The 13,453-nt window shown below is 46.9% G+C and overlaps 1 protein-coding gene across 1 annotated transcript in view; it reads left to right on the forward strand.

Moving 5' to 3' along the window:
* Nucleotides 1-13,453, forward strand: part of CENPF (centromere protein F) — a 476,866-nt gene that overhangs the window by 351,836 nt on the left and 111,577 nt on the right. The window contains exon 16 of the mRNA XM_086927898.1: nt 12,650-12,811. Coding sequence (XP_086784024.1) covers nt 12,650-12,811 — 162 coding nt within the window. The remainder of the gene's footprint in view (nt 1-12,649; nt 12,812-13,453) is intronic.

Raw genomic sequence — 13,453 nt, forward strand, 5'->3', positions numbered from 1 at the left:
CTAAACATATGCATCTTGCTGCAGCTTTTCTTTCATCACAGAGATTGATTGATAGATCTCTTTACTCACTGAGACTGACAGCATTGCTTTCCAGAGTTTTCAATCTGTTCAATTCCAATATATCATCCTTAGCTTCTGAAGTAGGGGACCTCTTAACTATTATATTTTTTCAAGCATAGTTGCACACCCAAACCAGTGCTGTTCCTCTTAGTGTGTTGCCAAGATAATGTTAAGGTTTCGATTCAGAATTTTCTAAATAATTATTCTTTTATGTTTACTGGACTACTCAAGGCGATCCTGCCTGCAGAACAACGAATACTTATTCATTCTGGTGGGTGTAATTTGCTAAACAGTCTAATTCTCCATGGCTCTGAAGAACACTGTATGGTAGTGCTCTTTGATAAGATCCACTGTAAAGTGCAATCAAGTGTCTATTAGCCTCAAAATTCCCTCCCACCATTCCACGGTTAGGAACTTGAGCTACCACATAAGAGGTGCAAGGAACCTCCAGCGTTGAGTGACAATCTCATCTGCTTGACCTACACATTAACAACTCGACTCCACAATACTGCTTCCTGTGCTCAGCTTTCTCCATGGTATTGTGACAGTTGTCAAGCATCTAGAATCTCACCCTCTCTCAATCTGGACCCATGCTGCCATCTTGCAGGGATCTTCAAAGGCAGAAGGGCATAATGGTGTTAGGACTAGGCTAGTGTTCCCTGGTCTCTGTGAAGTGCTAAGGGTAGTATTCTTCTGAATGGCTAAGAGAGGTTGTTAAATTCATTTATAAGGTACTTATTGATCGCCATGCCATGGTAGAGGCGCAATTAGCACTATAATCCTTCTTATAGGTACTATACAGCCCCACGACTGGGGTAACAGAATAGCAATCATATTCCCTTTTGATTATTCATCATGTTATGCCATTCTCTAGCTCCAAATATCACCCCCTTATCTTGGAAACATTAGGGAGGAATCCCCTCCCATCATAGGTCACCTCCGTTTCTGCTGTTATGCACATGTCCATGCCTCTAGGTCATTGTTGTGAGAAGTTGGCCTGGTATATAATGCTCACTAATTCTTAGTGATCACTTTGTACCATGCCAAGCAACCCTTATGATGATGGTTGTAATTCAACCTTGTAGACCAGTTATCCTAGTGGTAACGTGGACAAAGCAGTCTTAGGCTAAACTCTGAAAGGCATGTGAAGCCAGCTGTTATACCATACTCAACCCCCTTGAATACCAAATGAAAGGGACACCACACAGATATATATTGAAAATATATATTGATTTATTAACTATAAAATCCCCTGGACTCTTTATGAGCACAGAAGCACAAGCGTTAAATCACAAGACAGTTTAAAATACACAAAAGTTGCACAATATGGATGAGCCCTAGGGGCCACCTAAACCATATACTAAGAAAGTGGTATAAGAGATACCAATAGGAAAGTGAAGAGGCCTACGGCCTTGGGAATCGCTGGAGCTATTCGAGACTAGCAGTGACTAAGTCGGGAAAGGCCCGCTGGACTCGGGTGCAGTGTTCAAAGTGCACGCACTTTCCAATGCAAAGTCTATGGTGCGTAAAAGTTACACAAAGTTAGTTTAAGGGCACTTCCGCTGAACCTAGAGGAACAAAACTTAAGACACAGACCCTAGAGGTGTGTACCAGTGTAGGGACACCAGCTTTGCAATGTTACCTCACCCACAGGAAGTGGGTGCACAGGGTCGAAGTGGCGTCGGGTTTTGACACGCAGGTTCTTGGCGCTTGAAGCTGAAGATGCTGCAGGCGATGTGAAGGAGAAGTGTCCGGTGGATCCAAGGGTGGATCTGAAGTGGTGAAGACCTGAAAGCAGAGGGGACAATGTTCAAAGTCACTGACCAGTGACCACCGTGGAACCAGATTGGAACCAGGCAAAGTCGGGTGCAAACAGGTGATGAGGTGTAGCTTCTCTCTGCAGCCACGTGGACACGAAGAGGTCAAGGACGTCCAGGAGTCGATCACGAGCTGTCCTTTGAAGGCTCTAGCTGATGGCGGTGTCGGCAACTCGATTGAAGCAAACAAGCCTTGGCTAACGCAAGCCACGGGGAAAGTGAAAAAGGCTTATTAGTCAGACCAGCAAGGTCAGAGCGGGTACTCCTTTCTACAGGAGCGAGGGCAGGTCTGGAGCAACCAGACCCATAGTGTAAATCGTAGGTTTCGTCGCCAAGATGGCCGCTGATCACGTGACAAGCGGCCGGGATGGCGAGTCAAGTGGCACAAAGCAAAAGGGCCCCACGCAGATCGTGGAGATGCTGGAGGGCTGATCTTTGGTGTAAATGCTGCTCGGTTGTGGGGCTTCTCAAACCCCAAAGCACAGAGTCGAGGGTGCCTCGGGTGCTGCGCAGTCAGCGTCTCGGGGGTCTTTCAAGATGTCCGCTCCCACGTCTCTCGGTGCCTCCACGGGTCCCTTCTTTGCAGGGACTGTGGATCGGGCTGGGAGAAGTCTGGGAAACTGAGTCTTGTCAGGCTCTGCACTCGGGCTCCGGCGGGAGGCGGCGGCAAAGCAGACGTCGAGGTGCTGGGTGATACCTGTGTTCACAGGGTGGCCTCTCCTAGGCCACAAGGGAGATTCTCTTCAGTCTTCTGTGCAGCAGAATGTCGAAGTCCAGTCTTCTTCTTGTTTAAAGTTGATTTCAGGATGATCTGCTGTGCAATGGCACTGCTCCCTCTCTTATTCCCAATCTGAGGGGTGGATCTCCTGCTAGGTCCCTCCCCTATGGGTGGGACCAGGAAGGGGGGTGGTTACACCCCCTTTCCTTTGTCCAGCTCCTCGCCAGGACTGGGGCTGGAAAGCCCCAGAACCGGTTTGGGCTGGCTTATGCACAGGGACACCTTGTGTGCCCCAGGCATGTCTCAATCTATTCAGCCCTGTCCTACCCAATACACAAAACCCTGTCTGGGGTGGTGCTCGCACCTCCCCAGGCAGGAAACCCTTTGTCCAGGCCCTCCTCGCTGGAAGGACTCCCAGCAGCAGGAGGTCAGACATGTGTCTGTGGTGGCAGCATCCATTTTGTGATGCTGAGGCTCTGGTTAACTTTAACCGGGGTTAAGGCTACACACATGTCGTGTCCCTCTAGAAGGGTGGAATGCTATCCCCGTCGCCAGAATTGGCGAGGGGATAGTATTCCAATTCGTATGACACCTTACTCGACATGTTTTGATAAAGCCAAACCAAAGATAGCAAATAACCGCGAGGATTATAATGCACTTAAGAGTATATGGTATGGCAATATCCCGGAACAGCTTAGGGAGTGGTTCCCGACAGCTGCAGACAGGCTCAGCTCATGCTAGAGCACCATCTCACATATTTCCAAGCACTCTGCCTCCAGGATTGATGAGGCCTTCCATAGGAGTGGCTGATAGGAACATATGTGTCCAGTTTAGGGTTAGGCACAGGCATACTGTACCTAAGTAAGAGGTGATTACACCAACTTACCCCAGCTGAGTGATCAGCCAGTTGTGTCAAATATGGAGGCCAGGCCAGGGGTGGCACAATACATGCTGCAGCCCCTTGTAGGCCTTGGCTACACCTATGCCCTGGGTACCTATGGTACTCTACTACAGGGGCTCATAAGGTGAACCAGTCCCAATTGTGTTATGCACCTAAGGTACATGGAGTCCATTTTAAGGAGAGAGCAATCAGCCTGGGGCCCTGAATAGCAGGATCCCAGGCCAACTAAGTCAAAAACCAGCTAAACACCCGGCAAAAAGTTTGGGGGTAACCATAGTCAGATATCCACCTTCCTACAATTGTTTCACAGTCTGCCTTGTTTGAGCCCCCAATGCCTCAAAATGTCTCTTTGCACTCTTGGAGCACAAGCTTTAGAGAGTTGTCTTGTATCTTGAATTGACTATCTCCACCCACCCCACACCGATGCCCAGTATGACATTTCTAGGCACTATTTGACGCTTTAAGTCCAGACATTCATTCATCTCACGTTCAAGTTCCCTGTACAGCTTGGCATAGGTTCACTCCTGTAGCCCATGCATGACTGTATGCTCCTAAGATGTTATCTTTGAGGCAGGAGGCAAAAGGGGACAGGGCAATCTTGTAGTGTTGTTCCTGTGATATTACGTCTTGTATATTTTCAGTGTAATCAGTCTGAAGTTTGGCCTAATGGCAACTTTTCTCAGGTGCAAAGCTGGTCTTCTCAATTGTCATGGTGCGTCTCTCAACTCACCAAGCCATATGTTACTAAGTTTTTGTAGGCTGCTATTATCAAAAGTTGTTCTGTAGATGAGCAAAATGGCCCCTTTAGCAAATTCTGCACCTAGCAAACGTCTTTCTGGAGGGAACTCCTTCGGAGTCGCCATCCAGTTTAGTGTCTGAGGGGCATGCACTATTAGTAAGTATTTGTATTGTGAGGGATGGCTCTTGTATTTTCTGTGTAAAGCTTTTTATCTTCTCTTTACCAATTAGCTCACCTATTTCTGAGATACCTATTGTGTCCCAGTGCCGTAATCTTTTCAGATGATGCCTCCACCATAGTTGGGTTTTTTTCTATCCTGATTTTAGCCCATGCTATAGCTGCTGTGGTCATCTGCCAGATTTTTATCACCCTTGTGGTGGGATGTGGATGGCGGTCTATGTCTTTGTCACTATGTAGGTAATGTAAGTATGTTTTGTCCACCATTTCTTGTCTGTCACTTCCAACAGCAGATCATCCAGACCTTGAAATGCTCATTAGTTGATCACCGCAAACTGAGAGGCCTTGTAGTTTTGTCAGAGATTGGGCCGGGCTATCCCACCCACAAATGTTATGTCTAGAGTTGATAGTGTTATTTGTGGGTGACAGCAAGATAGAATGCAGTATTTTGTGTTACACTGAGTAGATGTGGCTGTGAGGTCATTTTGAAGATCATTACCCTCCTCATCAACAACAGTGGTAGTATCTACCAGCAAGATGTCCCTTCTGAGCATCTAACTAAAGCAGCCTTCTGGTTCTTGCCCCAAAAAGATTCTGTCATTAGCAAGAGGTCGATATTGAAGTTCCTGATCCTCGTTGGCTTATTTATGTGTTTTAACAATGTAGCCATAAATCTGAATTTCCCCCTTCATTCTCGTACTTTACGAATCACCAAAGCAAAAAAAGATGGAGGACAAGGGAAAGTCTTTTCTTGCACCTCTTTTTAAATTTATCTCGCTATATCTTCTGCCATTCACTCTTACCTCATCCACTGAGTGGATATACAGGAACTTCACCCATGTCTGGAATTCTGGGTCTATACCGAACTATTTTATTACCTCGTAAGGTGCAGTTCCATTTGATAGAGTCCATGTCTTATCACCTCAACTGTTGCTTTTCAGAGATCTTGTGGAAACATTCCTATCCCCTTTGCTTCCATTAGCCTAACTAATGCATGTTCGGTCAGAAGAAAGGGAAATCTCTTGCATAGTTCTCCTGGTATCCTGCCTGTGAATGGGGTCTTTCCCGCCCACAGTTGGTTGATAACCTCCTCTACCTCCTTCTCTATGGGTCTATACAACTGTGCTGCAATTTCACCTGCAGATTTTGATATGTGTGTGGTGAAACAGCGGTAGTGGGTCTATCTCCAGTTTGTTCTCTTCATCGTACAGATTAGCTAAAAGGCTTGGGTTATTTCTTTGTCCTCTTGATTCTCTTCTTCGTTATTATTGATTGCTTCTACTAATCTCAGGCCTTCGTTCTTTCAACTTATTCAGACTGTTAACCTCGCAGCTCTATTGCCTGATTTATGAATCCTATGTTGAGTGATGAGGTATTGACACTTTGCTGCATTATTTACCAGGGTTTTGTATTATTTTCTCCTGCATTTGTTTTGCCTCCGTTTGAGCGGATTGTTGCTGAAGTTTCTGTCCTCCAGTTGTTTTATTATTATTATTATTATTATTATTATTATTATTATTATTATTATTATTTATTTTTGTAGAGTGGGTAGTCACCCAGAGGTATCCCAGCGCTAGGAACCCTAATTCTACAGTCCAGTGGGCCAGGGGCAGAGAGAACAGGAGGTGGGGGGGGGGGGGGGGGGGGGGGGGGGGGGGATGAAGATTCAGAGTAGGGGAGGGCATCGAAAAGAAAAAAAATTAGGGGAAGAGATGAGTCTTTAGCTGCTTCCTGAAGCGCAGATATTGTGATTCAAGTCGCAGGTCACGGGGGAGTGAATTCCAGAGGCGTGCAGCTTGGACCGAAAAGCGTCTTCCTCCTGATCGGGCTTTCTTGAATCTTGGGGTATTGATGAGGTTTTCTGCGTCTGAACGGAGGGATCTTGTGGTTTTATAGGGGGTGATGAAGTTGCTAAGGACTGGGGGGCCCTGGTTATGTAATGATTTATGGACAAGGCATAAGGCCTTGAATTTGACTCGCTCCCTTATGGGGAGCCAATGGAGGAGTTTGAGAGCAGGTTTAGCAGAGGATCTGGCCGGGGTGTTTGTGATAATCCGGGCAGCGGTGTTCTGGATTCTTTGAAGCTTGTTGAGGGTCGCTTCAGGAGCGCCCAGATAAATCACATTGCTATAATCCAGCCTCGATATTATCAGGCCTTGGATTAGCAATTTTTGGGACTTGGGGGGTAGGAGGGGCAGGACTTTCCTCAGAGATTTTAGGAGACCAAAGCAGGTCCCGGCTACCTTCTTTGCTTGTGTAGCGAATGAGAGATCGGAGTCAATCCACACACCCAGACTTTTTACCTCTGTTTTTGGATCAGGGGGAGGGCCTAGACAGGCTGGCCAGGTGTCCGGGGAGAGTGAGGTTCCTTTCGAGCCAAGTAGGAGGACCTCGGTTTTCGTCCCATTTAGCTTTAGGGCTGATCTATTCATCCAGCGGTGGACCTGCGGGAGGTAGTTGAATAGGTCAGCTGTGTGTTGTGTGGGGTGGGACAAAGACACCACTAGTTGCGTGTCGTCAGCATAGCTGATGACGCTCACTCCGAATGGGGTGATAACCTCCTCCAATGTGGACATATAGATATTAAATAATGTGGGGTTCAGGGAGGAGCCCTGAGGCACACCACATTGGAGGGGCATTTCGGAGGAGCGGGCGTTCTTCTCCCAGATCTGGTAGGTCCGTTGGGCCAGAAACGATGAAAGCCAGGATAGGGCTGTACCTTCCACACCAACTCTTTTCAGTCTTTCAATGAGGAGTTGGTGGTCAACGGTATCGAACGCCGCACTGAGGTCGAGGAGGATCACTGCCACTGATCCTCCCCCATCCAATAGTGCTCTGGCCTCCTCTACCGCTGCCAGGAGGGCGATGTCAGTGCCCTGCCCTGGTCGGAAGTCCGTCTGGGAACTTTTTAGTTTATTGTTGGCCTCCAGGAACTGCGAGAGTATCCTATTGACTAACTTTTACGCAATTTTGCTGATTACTGGGAGTAGGGAAATGGGCCTGTAATTCGCCAGATTCTCAGGGTCGAGGGAAGGTTTCTTCAATAGGGCTTTTACGACGGCCGTCTTCCAGCTCAGGGGTACAACTACTTGTTGGAGTGAGGCGTTGATCAGATGAGTGAGGGGGGGGGGATGATTGTGGGGGCTACCTCCTTGAGGATCCGGAGAGGAGCAGGGTCCCTAGGGGAACCGCTCTTCATGGAGTTAAGCGTGTTTCTCACTTCATCTATTGTGACTTGGCCCCAGGTGGAGAGACAAGTGGGAGGTGTCGTGTATGGGGGAACGGTTTCTTCACACGGGCTCGAGGGGGGAATTGAATCCAGAATTGTTCGGATTTTATCATGGAAGAAATTAGCCAGCTGTTGGCATTTCTCCTGGTCGGCTTTAGGGTCGGAGGGGAATCCCGGTCCCTGTTCTGGGGTTTTTAAAAGCTCTTTAAGGATGACATATGATATCTTGCTGGAGCATCCCGCTTTCTCTATTCTCTCCTGAAAGAACACGCTTTTGGTTTTGCGGATAGCGGTTTTATAGGCTAGAAGAGAAGTAGAGTAGATGTTTTTGTTGATTTCCGATTTGTCACGTCTCCATGAGCGTTCTGTTTTCTTACACTCCTGGCGCAGAGCTTTGAGCTCTGGGGTGTACCATAGAGCGGGAGATAGTCTTTTGGGCTGTTTGAGGGTCGTAGTTTTCGGGAGCAGAGTGTCTAGGGATGAGGTGATACACTCACTGAACTGTTTGTCAGCCATGGTGGGGTCAGAGGAGAGCTCGGGGGTGGAGTCTGTAAGGGCGGCAGCCCATTTCTCAGGTGACAGTTTGCGCCATCGTCAGTCAGTTACCTGGGATTTAGAGGTTGGGGGGGTTCAGCGTGGGGATTTCCCAGGAAATAGGGACCAAAAAATGGTCCGTCCACGGGAGGGTCACGGGTGAAGTGGTGGTAATAGTTGTTATATTGGTGAGGATGGGGTCCAATAAGTGGCCCTTCTCATGGGTTGGCTCGTTGTTCACTAGTCGGATATTTAGTGATGTTAGGTCTTGCCGAAGGTCCAAGGCTACTCGATCCGTGGGGTCCATGAAGTGGAAGTTTAAGTCACCTAGCATAAGGAAGTTGGAGGTGGACGAAGCTAGTTGTGATACTGATTCGATGACGGCATTGATAAAATTCCCGGGAGCACCTGGGGGGCGGTAGATCAGTAGCCCTGCCAGGGAGTGGGCTGGGGAGGTTTGGATGGAGAATTGACAGCTCTCGCAATCCTCGATACAGGCGTTGGACGTTCTACAAGTGAATTGTTCCCTGAAAATTATAGCTACCCCCCCTCCTCTCCCTTTGGGTCTGTTTAAAGCTTGACAGAGATACCCCGTGGGGAGGGCCGTGATGATGTCCGGGTCGGTGCTATCTGATAGCCATGTTTCCGTTAAAAACAGTAGGTCGAAATCCTGATCTTGAACTAGAAGATTTACTTCGGTTGCATGTTTAGGGAGGGAGCGGCAGTTAAGAAGTCCCATCTTCAATGCGGGTTTTGTAGATTTCAGGGGGGTCGGATTGCAGCGCGAACAATTCGAGAAGGTATTACCTACGGTATGCGTGTGGTAGCAGGTGAGGATTTTCTTAGGTCGTAGTGCGCGTAATGCATCTCCCGTATACATCACTCGATCCTGAGGGCCACCAGGCAGAGTCACTGGGCCTGGGACCGTCTGGGCCCAGACGGGCTTGCCTTTGGTGTGCCTTCGGCGCGCAAACGGCGCTCCCGCTGCGCTCGTCCGCTGCGTGTCCTGTGTAAACACATTTATAGGTCGAGTAAGGGGGCGTGGCCTCCAGTGGGCGTGGTCAACGCGCACGCCGCAGGTGATGGCGGCTGCGTGCGAGGAGCTGGGGGCAGCGAGCAGCTATCAATGTCAGCTGAGCGCTGAAAGCGCTGAAAGGTATGAGCGAGTGAGCGCTGGTTGGGGCTTCGTTTGTTGTGTTAAAATTCAGTTTTATCAGGTGACACCACACAAAAGCGAGCGCAGTGCAAAGAACAATTCAAAGTTTTAATTCCTGTTTTAAGATTCACACTTTGCAATAACAATTTATTGCCTTATATCTTCTGTGCTATTGCTTGCCTCCTCAATACTGTTGTTTCCTTCCAAGAGTGTCTCAGCTTTGTCTACCAACTCTTCGCTTTCTTCAAACTATAGTTTTGTGTTGTCACGTAATAAGTGTCACTCTTTTTTTATGGAGTTTCCTGGCACTAAGTCTCCACAAACAAGTGTCTCTCCCCCTTTCCCTTTGAACAATACAAGTTAGTGGTGGATTCTCATAGATACCACTCACTTTAAAAGCTATGTTGACTGTTCAAGCAAGTTTAATTCCAGGGATGAATATGTAGTCCACTCCAGAGTATGTGATATATGCCCCTGAGAAGTATGAGATTTGGATCTTTTCTCTGTACATCCTCGTCTATACATCCACCATTCCAAAACCCCCTTGTGAATTGTGCAAGGTGCATTTATTCTATGCTGCTTCCCTGTAGTTGCCTTGATCTGTCTCTGTCCATTATGTCAACTATAATGATGATATAGTGATTCAGGTGTTTCACATATTATCTGGCGTATCTCCCGCATCACCTTTCCCTGCAGTAGTGGTTGGAGAGTGAGTGGGATAAAGGGGGGCGGGGATGTATTTAAGATGTATATACTAAATAGTGAGTGTTTGATTTACCCATAACTCATTCACGCTCTAGCGTAGCATCCATTGGGGGTTCTCCCATTTACATAGCATATAGAAGGGGATTTCTTTCAAGAGCATTGCTACGCCCGTCAAGCTACTAGTGAAGTCTAAGTCTGCAAGCAAAGCTGTGTTGGGGAAAAACTCCCCCCCCCCCCCCCCCCCGGCTCTTTTTACTTATCTCTCTATGTCTCCGTCTAGGGTATCTAACATCTATGTGCTGTGCTCTACTACATGAACTCTCTTCTGTAACTTCTCTAAAACCAACAACCCAAACTCCCGAACCCCCTTTATTGTACCCTATACTCTACTCCTCCATACACGTCTAACAACGGGTGGACCTAGTACTGCCCTCCAGTAACCCTGAACGTGTCTACTCTACCAATCTAGGCGTCTTGGTATTTAGGTGCCATGTGTATACCACCAGTCATTCTTAAACTCTCCCCTGGGATGTCTCTAGGCCAGGTGATCCAAGTGCCTTCTCGCCACTTTCCGCTTTTCCTGGTGATGATATGGTGTGTCCCAGTAACCCTCACCCCTCAGTCCCACTGCTCAGATCACGTTTGGTTGTGAGCCTGTCTGTTTATTTATCTCTCTTTGATGAGTGGGACTTTGATCTTGCTTACTGTCCTGCCACTGTGTTCCTGCTTTTTGTTGTTGCTTTTCAGTCTTTCCCTTGTGTTCTCTTCTTGGTTGCCCATTCCCCTGCCACCTTTGATGTTTCAAAGTAGTAAGTTCTATTGCCAAAGATTGCCTGCAAAATAGTAGCATACATTGCAAGACCATTGGTCGCTGTTTAGTTTTTAAGTTATCAGTAGTATTGTGTTCTTTCAACACTTTTCAGGTGTAATACAGAAAGATCATTATAAGGGTGGAGTCAGAATTCACTTTGCCAAGTTTTCTGGAGATATCAATATCGTGTCTCAGTCCCTATAGTTAAGCATTCGGAGGTGTATTGGTCATGTGGGTGCTGCTGGTGGCTAGCTTTGCAAAAGGGCTGCATGGGCATCTTTCACTGTAAAATAGTGAGACAGTTGTTCTGGCTGCATGAGCAACATACTCTTTTTACAAAGAACTCATCTAGTTGTTTTCCCTCTGTTCCCTCTTGCACACCCACCCCTTGGAGATTACTCCATTTGGCTCTTCTTTCTCCTCCTTCTTCCTCCTCCTCCTTCTCTTTGTCTTCATGTCATGGCAGTGGCCTGGAGTTTTGTGATACTTTGTTTTGCTTCTCCCATGTAGTCTCCCAAGTTATTTATCTTCTCCGCAGCAGCTATGAATCTTTCTGCAACTTTTCTTAAGTCTTAATGAATCAGTTTGACATAGTCGCCCACCTCTTCTGTATTATCTTCTAGAGTCTTGTATTACTTGTAGGAAGTCGGATTTAGCCGGGCATGTCATTGTCTCATATGTTTTGCCCCAACGTTTCGACTGAGGTATAGGGGAGAGCTGAGCAGATGACCTGGCAAATTGATCTAACTTGCTCTGTTCAGTGGGCACTCTGTTGCCTCTGGTCATGATCTGGTTTATTGTGTGCCATCTTTCAGGGAAAGCAGGGAGCGTGAAGGGCCCCACCAATCTGTATTCAGCAACTGCTGAGTCATTTTCAGATATTGGTGCCCCTGATCCTTGTTTCTCACGGGTAGTTATCTTATTGTCCCCCTGCTCCAGCCGCTGTAGCCCTCTGTTGTTGACAAAGGAGCAGCAGATCAAAGCACTAGGTGATTGTGTCACAGGAAACCCTCAAACTGTGAGTTAGAATTGAAGAATGCCTTGTCTGGGTCACAACCCACATCTACCTCCTCCTTGAAGGTGGTAATTTCAACTCTAATGAGGGGGGACTCCCTGTGTTGGGGCTGAAGCATGGGCCCAAGCATCTGATGGCCTGCTTTTTTCTCTGTCCTTTCCCTGCATTAAATTCATTCCAATCTCCTCTCCCCCCACCCTCCTCCCCTCCACCAAGTTATGGTCTACTACTTTACTTTCTGCTGCTCCCCCTTTCAGCTTGGGGGTGAAGGAGATGCAAATATGTAGTCAAGGTTTGTTGTTGTCCTGTTACCTCCCCCAACCTCCCCTCCTTGTGCCACCATCAAGCTGCAGACCTCTCCCTTTTCTGAGGTCTGGACCCCAAATTACTGGCTGTCACCTCCAGTTCCTGCCCGACCTTGGCACCAGCGGGGCTCCACCGGTGGGCAAAGAGGAGGATTTCACCAACCGCCTCTCTCCTGGGTTTGCACACGCCCAAGGGGAGGGCAGTGCGCTGGCTCCATACTCCATTACATTCTCTGCTTGAAATGGGGGAATATTATCATTATAACACGTGAATCTATACATGATTACAAATGCTGGAGAACCAAAGTTTCAGGTAAGCAACTTCTTTTCAGGACTGTGGAGTTACCAAGATATGTATCACTGCCCTGTGTTTTATTTTACTTTGAAACTCCAAAGCGGAGACTGTTGGATTGCTGTTTGCTACACTGAGTAAGTACATTTCTGTGCATTGTATTATTAAAAACATGGTTTCATATTTTCAGCATGAAGTAGAAATACGTGCATATGAAGAGAAGTTAGCTGCTGCAGAACGAAGCCTGAGTGCGCAAAAGCTGGAAATTCACATCTTGAAATCGAGCAAGGATGAACTAAATGAAAGCTTGAAACTTGCTAACACAAAGTTAGAAGACAATAATCAAGCCAAGGTAGGTTTTTTCTATAATCATTTGCTTTATTTAAATACTGTTGGTCTTTTGGATGGAAATTTGAAGTTTGAGTTGCAGTGATTCCGATTAAAAGGTATATATTCTGGATTAAAGACATGATTTGTTTTCTTTTTGAAAGGACCACAATGTCTTTGGTTATTTTGTTCATTCTTGGTGGCTGAGCGTGTAGGGAGCTTGTGGGAGCATCTGCCGTGTTTGTTTTTGTAAGAGATGTGCAAAACTTAGTTAAATGTTGCTTTTGGAAAAAAGCGTTAATGGTTTCGCTAAATGCCTTTGCCCCTTTTGTTCATCTAATGCGTCTCGACTCTTTGATGTGGATGATTGGTAAACCTGTGCCAGTGTGTTACTAATGAACACCTTTCTTCCAGCCCCTTTCATTTCCAGTGCACCTTCCATCCTAATGAAGACCATCATAGTTCACTTTTTATTATCTATATGATAGTCACTCTTTTTTGTTTTTTTAATTTAAATCCCTTGTATTATTTGCAGCACATACTTCTGAGAGGTGTTATTATGCTCGTATGCGACTTAGTGGGCTAACTTGTGCTGCACAGGCCAATCGGCAGCTGGAGATTCCTTTTGATCGAAGCCATTTACCAGTGAGAGCTGACTTGTTGGAAG

This window comes from Lissotriton vulgaris, chromosome 6 (assembly GCF_964263255.1).
Source record: "Lissotriton vulgaris chromosome 6, aLisVul1.2, whole genome shotgun sequence".
Classification (NCBI taxonomy): domain Eukaryota; kingdom Metazoa; phylum Chordata; class Amphibia; order Caudata; family Salamandridae; genus Lissotriton; species Lissotriton vulgaris.